At 35.7% G+C, this 20483-nt stretch overlaps 1 protein-coding gene across 4 annotated transcripts in view; it reads left to right on the top strand.

Annotated features, from left to right (window-relative positions):
• Positions 1–20483, top strand: part of scaf (scarface) — a 94660-nt gene that overhangs the window by 8419 nt on the left and 65758 nt on the right. The window contains exon 1 of one of the 4 annotated variants that reach the window (XM_067777003.1): positions 17005–17151. The exons of the other annotated variants lie outside the window; for them this stretch is intronic. Within the exon in view, the coding sequence (XP_067633104.1) occupies positions 17059–17151 (93 nt within the window). The 5' untranslated portion in view covers positions 17005–17058. Of the gene's footprint in view, positions 1–17004; positions 17152–20483 lie in introns of those variants that run through there. 4 annotated transcript variants of the gene reach the window in all.

Raw genomic sequence — 20483 nt, forward strand, 5'->3', positions numbered from 1 at the left:
CCATAAACCCAATTAATTCATCCAAGCAATCCAAATCAAGTTTCAGAAGCCCATTTGAGAGTTAATTGGCTTTAGCACTTTGGCGTTGGCACTTACTAGAATTCGGCTGCAGGAGAATTAAACATCTAGTTGTTACATGATAAATCTTATGCTAACTATTGTAAACGAGGTCAAAGGCTACGTCATGGTCAAACTGATCAATAATATACTACATACAAATACTTGAATGGCAAACACAATTCATCTTTGGCTTTTGGAGAGCTACAGTAAACTATTGCTTTGCTGTCTTTTTCCAACATCGCGGCTAATGGCATTTTCATCAAGGTTCACTTTTGTCATTTAAAAAGTTAAAAATTATTTCTCACACAAAATCTGACAAGTCTAGTAAAAGCTATTGAGGAATATTTTATGCGGTCATTTACGATATAATAACATATGTACATACACACAAATATACGTATATATGTATTACATATACAAACAAACATACGATATAAGTGCTTATAAATTTGCGATTACAAATTACAGCCGTTATTTGTTACTTGTCACTAAAGTCGATATCAACCAAAGAACAAGTACGTTGATCGCAAGCAACATTTCCATCGATTTATGCATTCCATTTTTTTATACTTAGTTGAGCAGAGCTCACAGAGTATATTAACTTTGATTGGATAACGGTTGGTTGTACAGGTATAAAGGAATCGAGATAGATATAGACTTCCATATATCAAAAGCATCAGGATCGAAAAAAAATTGAGCCATGCCCGTCCGTCCGTACGTCCGTCTGTCCGTTAACACGATAACTTGAGTAAATTTTGAGGTATCTTAATGAAATTTGGTATGTAGGTTCCTGAGCACTCATCTCAGATCGCTATTTCAAATGAACAATATCGGACTATACCCACGCCCACTTTTTCGATATCGAAAATTTTTAAAAACCGAAAAAATGCGATAATTCATCACAAAAGACGGATAAAGCGATGAAACTTGGTAGGTGGGTTGACCTTATGACGCAGAATAGAAATTTAGTAAAATTTCGGACAATGGGCGTGGCACCGTCCACTTTTAAAAGGTAATTTAAAAGTTTTGCAAGTTTTGTTATTTGGCAGTCGTCGAAGTTATCACGATGAAATTTGGCAGGAACGTTACTCCTATTACTTATGTAAGCTTAATAAAAATTAGCAAAATCGGAGAACGACCACGCCCACTTTTAAAAGAAAAAATTTTTTAAGTCAAATTTTAACAAAAAAAATTAATATTTTTACAGTATATAAGTAAATTATGTCAACATTCAACTCCAGTAATGATATGGTGCAACAAAAAACAAAAATAAGAAGTAAATTTCAAAATGGGCGTGGCTCCGCCCTTTTTCATTTAATTTGTCTAGGATACTTTTAATGCCATAAGTCGAACAAAAATTTACCAATCCTTTTGAAATTTGGTAGAGGCTTAGATTCTAGGACGATAACTGTTTTCTGTGAAAATGGGCGAAATCGGTTGAAGCCACGCCCAGTTTTTATACACAGTCGTCCGTCTGTCCTTCCGCATGGCCGTTAACACGATAACTTGAGCAAAAATCGACATATCTTTACTGAACTTAGCTCACGTACTTACCTGAACTCACTTTATCTCGGTATAAAAAATTAACGAAATCCGACTATGATCACGCCCACTTTTTCGATATCGAAAATTACGAAAAATGAAAAAAATGCCATAATTCTATACCAAATACGAAAAAAGGGATGAAACATGGTAATTGGATTGGTTTATTGACGCAAAATATAACTTTAGAAAGAACTTTGCAAAATGGGTGTGACACCTACCATATTAAGTAGAAGAAAATGAAAAAGTTCTGCAGGGCCCTTGGAAATCTTGGCAGGAATACTGTTCGTGGTATGACATATATAAATAAATTAGCGGTACTCGACAGAAGATGTTCTGGGTCACCCTGGTCTACATTTTGGTCAATATCTCGAAAACCCTTTCACATACACAACTACCACCACTCCCTTTTAAAGTACTCATTAATGCCTTCCATTTGATACCCATGTCATACAAACACATTCCAGGGTTACCCTAGGTTCATTTTCCTACATGGTGATTTTCCCTTATTTTGTCTCCATAGCTCTCAGCTGAGTATGTAATGTTCGGTTACACACGAACTTAGCCTTCCTTACTTGTTTTTTTTTTTTTTTCAATTACAATCGTTCGTTGGTAGATGCGGGTGGAACACATTGCTAAAATGACTAATAATGTTGTCAGTTGTTGTTTGTATATTTCATGTTCAATTAGATTAAAATGTAAGGCGCGATAACCTCCGAAGAGATCTGAGGCCGAGCTTCTCTTCCAATTAGCGTCGTGCTCCTCTTGATTTTCCCTACAAATTGGCCGGACGGGACCTACATGTTTTATGCCGACTCCGAACGGCATCTGCAAGGCAGATGAGTTGTCACTGAGAGCTTTTCATGGCAGAAATACACCCGGAGCGCTTGCCAAACACTGCCGAGGGGCGACCCCGCTTAGAAATTTTTTTTTTTAATTGAAAAATCTTATTTCTAAAATTTTGATGTTGCTTTGTTCGGGGTGCGAACCCGGGGCATACGGTGTGGTAGGCGGAGCACGCTACCATCACACCACGGTGGCCGCCAATTCAGTTAGATTGTCCGCATATTAATACAGAGGTATGTTTATATGAATTCAATGCAGTAAAACACCAAAATAGTCACCATACCACCAGTTTACAATTCTGTCTTCGAACTTTTTCGAACTAGAAATCTAAAGTATTGTAAATAATTAAGGTGTAGGAGGTTGCTTTCATATGATAATATTTCTGTTTCTTCATCAGTTTAGGAATCCACTACCGCTTCATTGTGAACCGAGTAGTATCGACCTTGAAAGAGAGTTCTATTTTGTCCTTATTTTAGTAGTATGAGACTGGTATAAGTATGATGGGAACGTGACAAATGACATCCTGAATAAGCTGTCCATCAAAAAATAAGATAGTCCAAGAAAATTAGAACAGAGCATCGATTTTCCATTAAACGGGACGTCGCATTTTGAGTTTTTTCTTTGCAAAAACTAAACATAGCATTTCATAATAACGCTTCAGTTCTCCACCATAAGTCCTAAATGTAAGCGTAAGGTGTAAAGTGTAAGCATCAACGAAGTCTTTGTAAGTGGTATGCTATACGAGGGATATATATACATATGTAGAATGTAAGTGTAGGCGTAGTGTGCTATTGGTAAGCCGTGTGGGGTCCTAGGGAATGTGTAAGCTAGGCGTAGAGAGTGGTGTTGGTTTTTTGTATGGAGTAATACAAAATGTAAGCGTAAGTACAGTCACTAAACTGTAGCGTGATTTGGGAACAACGTACATGAAAGAAATCAGACAACAAATCAAGGAAAGGAAAGGAAAAAAGGAAGTAAATATAGGAAAAATAATGAAAAGGTTTGTAAAGATGTACAATCGGCGATTTATCGATTTGTTGTCGAAGTGTTATAAATTTCTCATCGAATACTAAGGTTACAAATAAGTTCATTACATCTTGAGTTTAGGAGCTTTTTGTGGATTTCAAATCCCGCTCATTCATCAATCAGACACTACTAAATTTTATTTATACAAAATACATATAACCCACGATTCTAACATCAAACTCCGATAAAAACTGCGAGTATTCTTAGACATTTTTTTCAATATTATGTCTGATTTTTACTATGGACAGCAATAAACTCATACAAGTACAAAACAAAGCTCCATAGATATGCCCGCCGCTGATTTAGAGTAATTTTTTTATTGAAAATTTGAAGACAGTGTAAAAATGAACTTAGTTTGTCCAAACAGCTTCGGCCGATTAGCACCTTGAACTGAGGTTAAACTCCCACTGACCGACTGGACCTCGTTACCGTTTGGGCATCATCACAGCATTAGCTCAGCAACATTTTTTTTTTTACATTTCACTCAACATTTGTACTTTTTTATTGTGTTATGACAAAACATTTTTAATTCTAATTAAACAATTTTTGTTGCTTCCTTAATTTTTTTGTTTTCTAAAAGACTTTTAATTAGGTTTTAATAATTATGACTGTAAACATGACACTTTACACTTTTTGCTACTCTTTGGAATTTTCGCAGATTTATGAACTGGTTTATCTCAATTAATTAACATATTTACATACATGTATGTATGTGTGTGTATGAATGTATGTTTGTGTAAAAACAATACTTCAAAAATCACAACGCCACCACTTAACTATGTTATAATGATTGATTGTTAAAAATTAATTGAATCACCTTAATATATGTACATAAATTGAGTTTACATACATACATACATAGGTACATATGTATTTATAAGTGAGTTATTATTTATTTACATACATACATACATGGTGATGTCTCGTAAAAACATCGTTCTTCTCACTGGAATTATTCATTTATAATAATAGTCGTTGGCTAAACCGCGTCATAATTAAAATCGTGCTTGGATCGAAAATAACGCTCGAAACATTGGTCTATCATAGACATATCCCTGCCAGCATTCTATATCGCGAAAGTCACTTATTCAATATGACATTTCTGAAAAAATGTTCGTCGGTGATATCACCGTTGTTTCCAATTCTTTTCATCCTTTGGGAAGAACTCTTCCCCCAGTGCGAAACGATATTTAGATACGAAAGCGACACAGCATTTAGAAACTATTTCGATGGGAATAGAAGAGCCTAAAGCGTAAAACGAAAAGTTTCGTATTTTTCTATCGCAAAAGTAACTAATTCGATATAATATTTGGGAAGTTGAAATTGCCAACGAAGATTCATAATGATGTGAGAAAATATTTTGTCTGGTTGTCATTTCTGAGGAAAAGAGAGAAACCGTCGCTAATGTCTTGCCAAAGCTGGGTTAACAGGAAGCGCCACTACGAAGTCAGGTAATCCAAAAATGCGAATGAATTTGTTCTGCATAAATAAGAATGCGAGGCATATTCTTACAAGATAATAGAGTAGAAAAATCTAATAAGATTTGCTAACATTTTTTAATATTTACAAACAAGTCTTCGTTTGGGCTACAGGTGACTGACGCTGGCAGCATATCTTTCTAATCGGCCATCTTGAACTCCCATTCTGAAACTCAATTTGCCTCTTTGCGAAAATACTTTTCAATTAAGAGGAAAACTTGTAGTAAAAACCATACAAATCAATTTTCCTGGAAAAGTATGCAACGGCATAATTTTTTCCTCCTATACTATTTGGTGTTGACTTTTCTATAATTCAAACGTGTAACAATTCTCATAAAATTAATTGTTTATTCATCAAAATTATTAAAATTTGCCAAATTGTTGGCCTTTAATGATGGTAAGATGTTTTATTATTTAAATAATCCGATACGTATTGTTTTAAATATTTATAAATAACTTTATTTACAAGTTTTGCTGACGGTGATGCATGAGATCAGACGTCGTACAAACAGACGGGCACATAAACACAAACGCGACGTTCCACCCCCACAGAGGTTGAAAAAGCCAACAAAACACCTTTGCGCAGACGGAGTAGCTACCTGACGGACGTTTTTCACTCGTCGTTGAAATTCTTTGTCATACCCGAACGATGGAAAATGGTAAGGATAATTCCACTACTAAAGCCTGGGATGATGAGTCATATCGACCGTTATCACTCCTTTCGCCAGTAGCGAAGACATTGGTCCTGCTCCCTCATTTCACTGCAAATCATCCTTCAGCCACTCATCAGCATGGCTTCCGAAAAATGCATAGCACTACCACCGCGCTAAACACCATAAGTACCCACATAATTTACGGACTGAACAAAGAAAAACAAGACATAGAAGGTTAAACTCTTATTTTTACTCCGACATACTTAATTTATGCCCGTATGACACCAACCATCTTTGCAATTGTAATGTGAAACCTATGCCTCTAACAGCAACATTCCAATGGTAAAACCCTGTTGATATTCCCGCATGTGGCCCGAAAAGCTCGTCCGGCTGTGTATCTCATTTGAATAGCAGGCTGTAGAACAATTTCCGACAATGTTCCGGATATTTTATTTGTATGACCTCACGTTGTAGGCCTTAAAACGCTTTACGTGTCAACAGCATACGGCTGGCTTTGCTTCATTTCAGTTTCCACTAAGTGGAAAGTATTAAGCAGAAAGAAAAACTTGACTACTAAACAAGTTCCCAACCTCGTGTCATCTGTTGGTCTATAGAATATACCCTACCACGGAAACGCTACTTGGGAGAGACTACTGTCAGAAAATCTCTGGCAGGTACTAAACATCATTTTTGGCTGAAACATACATACATAATTAGCAAATTGAATTTAATAAAGTGTGATTGACGGTTCAATGTAATCCTCTTGTAAGGGACTATTATGTCAAATAAACGCAAACAAATGAATTAACCTTAACACCTGAGGTGCATGTAGCATTTTATCACTCCCGTTCTTTTTACATTTCAACTTGTGTGACAGAATTATTTATGACTAAAAAGAAAAGAATATGAGATTCTTTAATGCCGACCGTAATTATATCAATAAAACCAAACATACAAATTACATTTGTCTATCTGACATTATAAAAAAGGATACTTTTCTAAAAATAAACAAGTAAGGACGGGACTTCATACCTTTCATGAATGGGGCTGAACAATAATCTTATCCCGTTCGTAATCTTCGAATAATCGGATGTATAAGAAATATATAGTGAACAGATCTACATACCTAAACGATTTTTAAGATAAATATAAAATAAAAAACAGGTAGGTACTTTGTGTGAGGATGCAAAGTTTCAGGTTTTTTGTGGTCTGCGTTAAACACTATAACTACGAATCACGTATTTCAACAATATATGACGTAAACGTAACTATTTGATGAAATTTGATGAATTTTGAAGCTTCTAGCCGTAAAAAGGGGCAAAAATTACAGTTTATATGGGGTATATAATATATATACCACCGATCTCTATGATTTTTTCAGACAACAATATATACTATATACGTAAGCAATCGGTGAAATTTGAAGCTTATAGCTGTTAAAATGTGGTAGAAATTGCGAAAAGTTTCTTATCTGAACAATCGGTTGTATGAAATATATACTATATATACAACCGATCTGTATGATTTTTTCAGACAACAATATATGCTATATACGTAAGCATTCGTTGAAATTTGAAGCCTCTAGCTCTTAAAATAGGGCAGTAATTACGAAAAGTTTCTTATCTGAACAATCGGTTGTGGAGGATATATACTATATATACGACCGATCTCATCAATTTTTTCAGTATATGAAAGTATATGGTGAAGTTTGAAGCTTCAATCTGTTAAATTGAGTAAGATATTACAAAAATCCTCTTTTTCTGAAAAATCGGTTGTATGGAGGATATATGCTATAGTGGTCCGATCCGGCCGGTTCCGACAAATGTCTAATCGGACACCCAAATACACCCGCTCACCTAATTTTATCAAGATATCTCAAAAATTGAGGGACTAGTTTGCATTCAAACAGACAGACGGACAGACGGACATGGTTAAATCAACTCAGCTCTTCAACCTGATTATTTCGGTATACTTAATGGTGGGTCTATCTATTTTCCTTTAAGGACTTACATATTTTGGGTTTCGTGACGAAATTAATATACCATTTCATTTTCATGAAAGGTATAAAAATCCGTTTACAAAACCGTTTGGGGCCATTTTTGTTGTATTTATTTGCCAAATATTTATGATTTTTTCAATTAGTTATCTTCCCACTTCCAGAACTCTTTGTTAGGACTTTTAAGTTTATACATATAACCTCCTCGAGCCTTACTTCCATGTTTCATATCTTCTCCTTTCGAAAGGGCTTTCTGTTTGAGTTTCCAAATCGGAAACATACATGGTATTTTGCTTCATTGTGCCCAACTTGAAGGACTCGGTTCAATTGGAATGGGAACATCTCCTGGATACAACCGAGCACGTTTGCAAATACTCAGATCTGACGGACAGGTGATAAAATCAGTTTCCTTAATATTATTTTCGGAAAGGCGAGATGAATTTGTTAAAACAACCCCATTGCTTTCTTCCCATCGCTTTCAGACTACTTTGGTCTACACGCTGTTGTAACTTACTTACTTACTTAATTGGCGCTTAACCGTCTAAACGGTTATGGCCGTCCAACAAGGCGCGCCAGTCGCTCCTTCGCTCCGCCAACCGGCGCCAATTGGTCACACCAAGGGAGTTTAAATCGTTTTCCACCTGGTCCTTCCAACGGAGTGGGGGCCGCCCTCTACCTCTGCTTCCATAGGCGGGTTCCGATAGAAACACTTTCTTGGCCGGAGCATCATCTTTCATTCGCATAACATGGCCTAGCCAGCGCAGCCGCTGCGTTTTAATTCGCTGGACTATGTTGATGTCTGCGTATAGCTCGTACAGCTCATCATTAAATCTTCTTCGGTACTCGCCATCGCCAACGCGTAGAGGTCCATAAATCTTTCGAAGAACTTTTCTCTCGAACACTCCCAAAGCCGCTTCATCTGCTGTTGTCATGGTCCATGCTTCTGCCCCATATAGCAGGACGGGTACGATAAGTGACTTGTAGAGTATGATTTTCGTTCGCCGAGAGAGGACTTTACTTTTCAATTGCCTACCTAGTCCAAAGTAGCATTTATTGGCAAGATTGATTCTTCGCTGGATTTCAGTGCTGATGTTGTTGCTAATGTTGATGCTGGTTCCCAAATAAACGAAGTCTTTTACTATTTCGAAATTATGGCTGCCAACAGTAGCGTGGTTGCCAAGGCGCATATGCGCTGACTCTTTGCTCGATGACAGCAGGTACTTCGTTTTGTCCTCATTCACCATCAAACCCATCTTTACCGCTTCTTTTTCCAGCTTGGAGTAAGCAGAACTAACAGCGCGGGTGTTTAGGCCGATGATATCAATGATATCAGCATATGCCAGTAATTGCACGCTTTTATAGTATATTGATCCAGCGCGGTTAAGTTCTGCAGCTAGTATAATTTTCTCCAGCATCAAATTAAAGAAATCGCACGATAGGGGGTCACCCTGTCTGAAACCTCGTTTAGTTTCGAACGGCTCGGAGAGGTCCTTCCCAATTCTGACTGAGCTGATGGTGTTGCTCAACGTCATTTTGCACAGCCGTATAAGTTTTGCGGGGAAACCAAATTCAGACATAGCGGCATATAGGCAGCTCCTTTTCGTGCTGTCGAAGGCGGCTTTAAAGTCGACGAAGAGGTGATGTGTGTCGATTCTCTTTTCACGGGTTTTTTCCAAGATTTGGCGCATTGTGAAAATCTGGTCGATGGTAGATTTACCAGGTCTGAAGCCGCACTGATAAGGTCCAATCAGCCGGTTCACGGTGGGCTTCAATCTTTCGCACAATACACTTGAAAGGACCTTATATGCGATATTAAGAAGGCTGATTCCACGATAGTTGGTGCATTTTGCAGTATCCCCCTTCTTGTGGACTGGGCAAAGAACACTTAGATTCCAACCGTCGGGCATGCTTTCGTCCGCCCATATTTTGCTAAGAAGCTGCTGCATGCGCCTTACCAACTCCTCGCCGCCGAACTTGAATAGCTCCGCAGGCAATCCATCAGCGCCCACGGCCTTGTTGTTTTTCAATCTGGTTATTGCTATTCTAACTTCGTCATAATCGGGCGGGGGACATATATTCCATCATCATCGATTGCGTGATCGGGTTCTTCATCTCTGCGCGGTGAATTGCTGCCTCCATTTAGGAGAGCAGAGAAGTGTTCCCTCCATAATCTAAGCACTCTCTGGACATCAGTTACAAGGTCGCCGTTTTCATTCCTACAGGAGTTTGCCACGGTCTTAAAACCTTCCGTCTGTCGCCGTATTTTTTGGTAGAATTTTCGGGCGTTATTCCTGGTGGCTAGCAGCTCAAGCTCCTCGCACTCACGCCTTTCTGCTTCTGCTTTTTTCTTCCTGAAAAGGCGTCTCGCTTCCCTTTTCAACTCACGATAGCGTTCACACACTCCTCTTGTCGCGCTCGCTTTTAACGTAGCCCTGTAGGCAGCGTCTTTTCTTTCGGTTGCAACGCGGCATTCTTCATCATACCAGTTGTTTTTTCGTGGCCGCCGGTAACCAATTTTTTCCTCGGCGGCAGTATGAAGTGCTTTGGAGATATGCTCCCACTGCTCCTGTATTCCGTCAGGATGAGTTGTGCCCTCAGAGAGCAGGTGTGAGAGTCGAGTTGCGAAATCATTGGCAGTCTGTTGTGATTGAAGCTTTTCGACGTCTAGCTTTCCTTGTGTTTTTTGTTCCTTGTTTTTAGCCGCGTTGAGGCGGGTGCGTATTTTGGCTGCATCGAGATAATGGTCCGAATCGATGTTAGGTCCTCGGATCGTTCGCACATCTAAAACACTGGAGGCATGCCGTCCGTCTATCACAACGTGATCGATCTGATTGCGAGTATTTCGATCAGGAGACAGCCATGTAGCTTGATGTATCTTTTTATGCATGAACCTCGTGCTTGATATGACCATGTTTCGAGCACCGGCAAAGTCAATCAGCCTCAGTCCGTTAGGAGAAGTTTCATTGTGTAGGCTGAACTTTCCGACTGTAGGGCCAAAAACACCTTCTTTGCCCACCCTGGCGTTAAAGTCGCCAAGCACGACTTTTATATCATGACGGGGGCAGCGCTCGTATGTGCGTTCTAATTGTTCATAAAAAGTGTCTTTCACCTCATCGTCTTTCTCCTCTGTCGGCGCATGGGCGCAGATGAATGATATATTAAAAAATTTTGCTTTTATTCGAATAGCGGCGAGACGCTCGTCCACAGGCGTGAACGCCAGCACTTGGCGACAAAGCTGTTGCAACACGCTTCTAAAAATGTTTGCCCGATAGTTATTTTTTGTTATGTTTTTCAAATAATTTCTCATTGAAAAGTTTCGTTAGTGGAATGTGGATGGATTGTTATCAAATATTATTTTTGTGCTGAGTTCGTTTTCAAAGGGATGAAGAACTTTTTCTATAAAGTACACAGGCAAATTCTTCTGAAGACACTCCGCCTTTCATTGTTATTTACTTTGAGAATGCACACCTAACACACTAGCCTACTAGAATACGGATAGATAGGATGAGATATAGATGCTAGATTTACTGCAGCCCTCGATAAAAGTGTCTATGAGTTTCTAAAAGGAGTTGACAATCCGACCCGAAACTGTGTGCGTGTATTATTTTTTCCTCTTTTACTATTGCTTAGCCCTTTACTTAAATGCATTCGATATGCGTGTGTATTTGTTTTAAAAACATTTTTTTTTATGTATTTATACATCTGTCAAATCGTTTGGTAGTTTCTTCCCTGCTGTCCTAAAAAGCAAAACGGATAGCGAAATAGTTTATTTAATAGTTTTGTATTCAGAACACCAATTCCTTCCATTATGTAATTCTTGGGGAGAACACATTACTAATAGCCAAAATGTAAATATTTCTGATGGGTGTGTTAGCAGAGCACAAAAACCCTAATGAAATATATCATCACTAACATAAATGTTAAAGTAACGAAGTTGCATATGCCACTTTTAAAAGGCTACATCTGGAAACAGTGAATGTGAAAATTACATGTTTTTGCTTCTTCAGTAAAATTTTTGATTTGTTGATAATGGCCTTCCTTAAATGGCTTCGGTCATAATAATGTGTTTTTTTTTTTAAAATCGCAAAAATTTATTGACATCAAATAAAATCATCCAAAAGATTGGCTCTCTTAGAAAAGTATTTGTTTCATTTGTATTTTGTATAATTTATGGACAAGTGTATGTATGTATGTATGTATGTATGTATACCTATTATGTGGTCAATTTATTAGTAACATCATGATTCAAAAAAAAACCTGACAAGTAACTTTAAATAAGAACAAGTGATCAGAACGGTGGTCATGGTGTAGGAAGAGATTTGTGAATGTGAATTCAATGTAAAAATGTAATAAGTGAACGTTTGCTCGCAAACGAAAAAGATCTGGTTCTTTACGTAACAAAACTGTCACATACATAAATATACTGTCTTTCGAGCTATCCTAATTTTATTTATTTATTTATTTAAAGTCGACGCAAACACAAAGCGGTCGACTAATTATTGTAATAGACAGATATATATGTAAAATACAGAGCCATTCTTAAAATTAAAAAATTCAAAAAAGGTACATAGAAAATTTGTATGTTATAAACATTTGACATCGCATTGTATAAGAAAAAATAAAATTAAAATATCAGGCTAAACATAAGAGTATAGCAGTATGTAAAGCAGCAAACGAACATTCAAAGCCAATGCAGTTATACAAATCATTGTACCGCGAGCACCAATGGCGCAGGGGACTGTTTCTAGCAAAATTTTGCCGGCATAGAGGTAAATGAAAAGGCACAAAATGCCTGGACGCCCTAGCAGGAACCGCAAAATTTAGTTGACTGATTAGGTCAGGGGAGTCAATCACACCAATGATGATCTTGTGAATGAACATAACGCCAAGTAATACTCTACGATTCTCTAGAGATGGCAAATTAATTAGAAGAAGTCTATTCCTGTATGGTGGAAGATGAGTACTTGATTCCCAGTTGAGACCTCGTAATGCAAAAATTAAAAACCGTCTCTGGACCGACTCAATCCGATCAACATGGATTTGATAGATCGGAGACCAGACACATGAACAGTACTCGAGAATAGGACGTACCAGCGAGGTATAAAGGATCTTTGTGAAATAAGGGTCATCAAACTCTTTAGCCCAACGTTTGATAAAACCTAATACACCAGTTGCTTTGTTTATAGCGGTTGAAATATGTGTGGTAAAACTTAATTTCGGATCAAAAATAACTCCTAGATCAATAACAATAGATATCCGTTCCAAGGGGTCGCCGTTAAGTGTATAAGATGATATGACCGGCTTCACACGGTGAAAAGTCATTTGCTTACATTTAGAGTAATTCAAAAAAAGTAAATTTGCAGTACACCAGCTTTGAAATGAGTCCAGATCGGCCTGAAGCTGATTAAAACAGAACAAGTTCGAAGGCAGATATGTGTAACAAAGTTTTACATCATCTGCATACATAAAAACTCTAGAATGTAATATAACCTTTGGTAAGTCGTTAATGAACAGGTTAAAGAGTAATGGACCCAAATGGCTACCCTGGGGCACGCCAGAAGTTACATCAAACGACTTTGAAAGATTGTTGTTAAAGAAAACTCGCTGAGTCCTATTTTCAAGATAACTTGAAATCCAACTTAATAAAGGCGCTGGAAAACCCAGAAGATCAAGTTTGGTAACTAAGAGCTCGTGATTAACAGAGTCAAATGCTTTACTAAAGTCGGTGTAAATTACATCTGTTTGTTTGCAAACTAAAAAACCATTCATAACAAAAGACGTAAATTCAAGCAAGTTGGTAGTAGTTGATCTCCGATGAACAAAACCATGTTGACAAGGTGATATTAAAGAGCTACACAAGTATTGAAGCTGGTATGTAATTATCTGCTCAAAAGTTTTAGGGATAGCTGAGAGCTTAGCTATGCCTCTATAGTTCTCAATATTAGACCTACTACCTTTTTTATGCAAAGGTATAATAAACGATTGTTTCCAAATAGATGGGAATGATGCGGATTCCAGAGACAGTTTAAATAATTTAAAGATAGGCTCTGATAAGCTGACAGCACAGTACTTAAGTACACAACTAGGAACACCATCCGGACCCGGCGAAGATATCGGTTTCAATGCAAGAAGTTTATTAAGAACAGTATTTTTATCAATAAATGGGTTTAAAATATTATTAGAACTTTCCAAGCAATATGGGTAAAGATTAGACTGGACACATTGGGATGAATAGGTTGATTTAAAGAATTCAGCAAATAAATCAGCGATTTCGTGATCAGAATTTGCGTTTTTGCACCCATAATAAAGTAGATGGGAAACCAGAAATTTTCCTTTTGGAATTAACAAATCTGTAGAAACGTTTCGGATTATTAGTAAATTGGAATTTGCAACATGATAAGTAACCTTTATAACACTGCTGGTTAAGACGATGAAAATTGGAGCGCGCCACTAAATATTTAGATAAATCAATAGCTTTACCAGATCTTTTGAAACGGTTATAAAAGGTCACGCTTAGAAAGGTCATAACAAACAAATTGTTCCTAAGAATAACGTATCTCAGACTATAGTATAGTTTAACATTTTAAGTCGTTAAAGAATTAAACGTAATTTAGTTCATATCTTTTCTGTCATAAAGTTGTTTATTCCAATTACACTTTTTGTACACTTTAGAACACATCGAAATAGCGATAGGAAATTTAAAATTTTCACGTCTTTTCCTTATGTTAGTCGCGAACTAAAAGTCTTCCCCGCTATTTAAATGCCCATTAATATATTCTTCGAACACACACTTTGAGGTGTTTAGATCCTTTCTTGCCTTTAAATCTGACTTCATTTCATTGCCGACGTCATATTGTTTTGTTGTGTGTGTGTCTACGTACGAATGAATGAATGGAAAATTATTTAAATTCGTATCCGCAAAACAAATTAATTAATGTAATTTAAGTAGTACCTAAGAGTGATTGTCTAAGAAAATCTAAGTCATCCACTAGGTCTCATTTTGGTGGCTTTAAAAAAGCGGGAGCGTATACATATCTACATACATACATATGTATGTACATATGATACATATTATTGTGTGCCGCTTTTAAAGATATTTACCATAGGCTGCACATAACAGGTGCCGGAGGAATTAAGTACAATGAACCCCAAACCTATAGTTTTTCGAATTTTTGTCTGTCTGTCACCCTGAATGTTCTGCCGCGCATCACTCAGAAACTACTGTATAGAAGTTCGTGAAACCTTTAGCGTTGTATCAGTTTGGATATAACTTGTAGCTTAGGATACATATTTAATCGTCACGTCCATAGTGTCTTGATGTATCCATCAAAATATCGCCCCAGGTAATTTTCGAATTAGTTTGGATATAATGGGTGTGAAATTAAAAGCTCACATCACTTTACTTTCATTTCCATATCTCTGAACTTTAAAAAATACTGAACAAATGATATTAACATGGATGAATTTTATTTCATTAGTTTATTTTCTTTCGGAAATATTTACCTAAATGTGTACCACAAATTGCAGTAAAATTTGTTTTTTACAAAATGACCATCAAATGAAAGGTATGGGCAAGCCAGTGCGAAAATAGCCTTTTAAAGCTATTTTTTCAAGAAAGCGTTCTATTACAGAATTGGTTTCAACAACACCATATATCAAAATTTCGTGCTTGAAATGTATTGAATTAATGCCGAAATGAGTCTTTTCGAAGGGAGTTCTGAAATATACTGCTATTCTGGAATAGATCGCTATTCAAGCAAACTCTGAAATAGGGCGTTTTTCGGAAGTTTCTGAGATTGAACAGTTTCGAAGCGGCATAGGTAAAGGATAAACGAAAACGGGAACAATTTTAAAATAAATATATGTAGGTCAGGACCTTAATCCGAAACAGAACGAGTTAGTGTGTCTACCAAATAATCTGTCCTCGATTTTCCCATCAGTGCAAGTACTAATTTCTTACTTTTATCTTGGCTCTGTGGCGAGCAATTCTTTCGTCCAAATTGCTTTGAAATATAAAAACGAAGATACTTCATTAGAAATTTCGTAAATACGAATAGTGGTTAAAAGCTTGCATAAAATAATAAGAAAACAAGAGGTCGCTAAAAAAATAATTTTGAAAATAAAATACCATTTGGGTTATCAAAGAATCTGGCTAATAATTATTTTTCTCTTTATTTGGACCCGAAAAGTTACCACAAAGCATTTCTCAAATCTCTTTAGTCCCTGCGCTAGTTTGAAATGAAAATGAAAAATTCATGTTACATTTAACCGAAATTGATCGAATGCTACACCATTTTGATTTGCGCAAATTCATATTTCCTCCAATAGAAAAATAAAAAAATAAATATAAAACAGTGACTTCGTTCAGTACATATTCAGCGTGAAAAGAATAGCCCTTAATACAATAACAAATGTTTATTTGAAATACTAAAGGGACTTATTAAAGCATATACATTTATAAGGTGTAAAATTATATCCATTTAAACACTCTGTTATATGAACGCACCTAGTAATATTATTGATAAACTTAATTGTCGATCAGCTATGTTATTGCCAAAAAAAATGTTTGTTTTGTTATACAAATTAAAAAATGCCAGGAGTAAAGACCCCATTACTGATACTTAGCATAGACTTGACTTGGCTTGAGAACTGTCACTTACAGATCTGTTAAATGAACATTGCATGTTACAGTTTACTCAAAACTTAGCAACACTTAACTTGACTTAGAAGTCTGTTGAATTTTGATTTTCTATGTAAGTTCTAAGTGACGTTTACATTTTGAGATGCCATTTGTTTGTTTCCATTTCATTTTGACATTTTGTCATACAAATTGACATTTATTGATTATGATGCCAGATTGTATGCGCTAAGTGGAGTATAATCAAGGCTAAGTTGCCAAGTTTACGCCAAGTCAAGTCAAGTCTATGCTAAGTATCAGTAATGGGGCCTTAAGTGAAAAATCAAAACTAAAACATCTTTCCTAAGAAATTCTAGTAAATGACTTGCTGATGTCGGAGATTTCTGATGAAAAGGACGGCAATTATGTTTGCAAGGTTGCATTCCTTTGAGTTTACCGCGTTTACACCATGAAATGTGCGCGTAAATTTATACAAATTGTTTTCATACAAAATTTGACAGTTCGTTTACGCACTTGATAAATTTATACGTTTACACACTTTATAAGGCATTTATAAGGTTAAATGAGTCCCCCTACTATAATAACTGAGAAATGTAATTTTTTTCCACTCACCGTAATTTGCAGCCTCTGATATTGCGAATATATAAACAATAAAACTGAGAGCTGAGAGCGAGTAATTCTCAATAATTTGGTTTTGGTTAAATCTCACAGCTGTGACGTTGTCGGCTCGGCAAACTGGTAGCAAATTAACAGATGATGCAGACTGCCGACTGTTGCTCACCCACGAAATTCCATTGTGGCTTATAAAAGGGTGGTCTTATGAAAATATTTATACAAACGTTACAAGTTGTCTGTGAAGTGCGATCGTGCTCTGGTTTAATTAACATTTTCGTGAAAAATATAAATAAACAAGTGAGTTAAATATTTTTGTTTAGTTCGGTCAATTTGAATTTGTGCGGATGCAAAAAAAAAAGCACATGTAAAAAATAAATATCAAGTTAATGTTAAATATATATAAAAAAAAAACAATAATAACAAAGCCGTTACCTTGACTTTAGTGTATAAAGGACTTTAAAAAAATACGCATATGTACATATATATGTATCAGTAGAAAGTGATATTTACATATTGGATTATTTATCACCAAATGATATGCAAAATAATGTAGCAGTGATGGATTTGTCTTTCAAGAGCACGGTATCGAAATTAAGGCATATCCTGCAAATCGTTTTCATTTCATATTTCCGTTTTTAAATTGCTCGACATGTTCTGGAAATCGTACCGTTTTTATGTTTTTGAACATGGGCAAATCGGTCTTTTAATCTGTTCTAATAGTAGGAATCTTTAAAGCTTGCGTTTCGATTTTGGCAACTTAACATTAGCGGTTTTAATGCAAACGTTTTTGAAAAAAAAAAAAACAACAAAATTATCTAATTAAAACAGAGCAAAATATTTAAAAAAAATTTAGTTAAAAAAAAGTAGTTTCATATAATAAATACAGCAATTAACTTACAATATTACAAACAAAAATCAAATAATAAATAAATATATACCAACAACAAAATTTAAATTCAAGTTTTACTAAAATGTAACGATTTTCAGAATACCCACAAGAAAATCGCATAAATTACTATTTCAAATCGCAGGATTTTCAGAACAAGCCTGAAAGTATTGAATTCAATAAAATATTTGGGCAATTCACAAATCGTATTGATTATTAAGTCTTATGTTTCATATTTTCAATATGAAATTTGATTGAAATATAGCACATACGAGGAATAGTAGTTTATGTGAATTGCCTACTTAATTTTTTTACGCCTTTTTGAAAAAAAAAAAACAATATACATTGTGCATCACTTACGAAACTAGGCCTTTGACCCGAATATACTATACGCAAATACTTCCACACAAGTAGCAAATTCGAGAAAGCTTTGAAGTGTTTAAAATATTTTTATTCATACCCCGAAAGAAATGAAGCGAGTAAAATCAACAAATCAGCTTTTTTGGTCTTCAATTAACAGACATTCAGTAATATTGATCACATTGTGGTTATTTCAACCGAGTTTTTGTCAAGAAAACGAATTTGTTTAGTTATTTCAACAGAAGAAAAAGTATTGCTTCACCAATATTCTTTAAAAATGGCGGATTCTCAATCAATCTAGCTGATTTTTCAGTTAAAAGAACTGTTTTCATTATGCAAATGCATCAGCTAATTTTAAAGGGAAACTTCCTTACTTACTGAGATTGCGCCATTCCACCAAATGCTCGGATTTTCATAGCAAACAGCTACCGCCATAAAAACAATGTTCTTACTAAATTTTCTTGAGATTGGTTAAAGCCCCGACACATAAGCAGTTATTCACAAGCTTATGCATTATGAGTAGATTGCACGTATTTTTATGGAAAGCCGTAGAATGAGCGAGGCGCCATCTGATATTGAAAAGTTGCCAACTCCCAAATTTTGTTACAAGCAAAGCATAAGAAGAAGAATTTTACATTTGCTTTAACTAAGGGTGTTGGCACACTTTGCAAGTGAAATTTTTTTTTCCCACTCGTTGGTAACTTTTATAACATTTTTCGCAAGTAAAAACTGCAATAACAAATGAATACGGCACAAAATATGTTAGCAAGTATTTTTGCTGTATAGGGAGAATGTTTATACCAGTGCTTCGCGAAATTTTGTATGCGAATGGGCAAGGCGAAATAAACTTTAATTGCCAAGTCTGAAGTTCCTTCATATTTACAATCGCAGCATCTTGGTTGATTGTGGCGATGTTATTGGAAAGCATAAGCTTGTGTTAAACGCATCTATATAAAAAATGTCATTGTGCCGCGGCCTTTAGTGTTTGTTGTGAAGAAATTAATATATAATAAAAGAATACTGAAAATAAAAAGAAAACAAATTATGCATTTCCTTTATATAAATGGACAAAATTATCCTAAAATGTATACTTAACTAAAGACATATTCTTGATGAAATTTGATTTAAAATTTTGACATAGAAATAATAATAATATTTATGAGAAATAAAAATATAAAAGTGAAGCGCACATTACTTGAATTGGAAAGTTGGCAGAAAAGGAGTCAACTTATCAATATATAGTCAATTAATTGCGCTCCACCTCTATATTTTTATTTTTCATAAATATTTTTACAATTTCTACGTCAAGATTTTAAAATAAAAGTTCAGCAAGAATATGTCTTTATATAAGGACACATTTTTGTCCATTTATATAAAGCAATTGCTTAAAATTTTTTTATTTTCTAATTTTTAGTTCTAGGTGGAATAGAGTAGTACCTTATTTATTACAAGGTGAAAAACTTACTTTCATTAATTCAATAGGCATACAATACTTGTATGTATGTATAAAATATAGTACATATCAGAAAAATTCGTCAAGCTACTTTAGTTTTTAAGCAACTTGAAAATTGTTCATATATGCCAAGCTTGAATTGCTACAAGTGAGTATGTGGATGAAGTTCCAATATTGTAGCTCAATGGGAAGTCTCTGGAAAATCGATTGCAAGATTCCCCCCGTTCTGTACGATTTTTCTTAATTCGTGCGCTCGCTATCGAAACTTTTTTTATTATGTTTTATATTAGCTGTGTTTGTTTTTACTTCTTTATACGTTTACGCTTAAACTTTATATGGACTGCTAAGCGACAAACTTTAAATACACCTCTGAAATTGCTGCGCATAAAATTTGTCCTACTAAATTTCAATACGCATTATACTCAGATGTAACTGAAATATGTGTCTTTGTTTCACCCTCTACACTAATTCTATGTATTCTATGTGTGCCCACAATTCATCGCAACTGATTCAGCTATATGTTATACCATATGGCCGTCAGAGGGTTGTGTCTCCGCTTTTCGGTATACCTTGTGCTGTAGCTGTAGTTATTTAACCACTGCCGCTAGATGGGTCTCCTAAGCATTATCTAAGCGAGGATAGGCGTTTTTTTCACGCGCAAACGTAAACGTATACGCGTGTGAAAAAAGCACGGCTATTGTCATCGTCCTCTGAATTTAGTTTGAAATTTCAAGTCTCTTACTCATCGAGAAGTTACTTAAAAAGCCGGTTTCAAATTTCCAAACTCATCTAATTATTTCGATCCGTGCACCGCCTAACGGAACTGCTTTCCCTTTTGTTCCTTTTTCTCGGTGTCTTAACCTATATATGAAGTTTCACGTTTGTAGCTCAATTAGAAGTTACATAAAAATCGATTGCAAAATTTGTATT

This window comes from Eurosta solidaginis, chromosome 3 (assembly GCF_040869045.1).
Source record: "Eurosta solidaginis isolate ZX-2024a chromosome 3, ASM4086904v1, whole genome shotgun sequence".
NCBI classification, from domain to species: domain Eukaryota; kingdom Metazoa; phylum Arthropoda; class Insecta; order Diptera; family Tephritidae; genus Eurosta; species Eurosta solidaginis.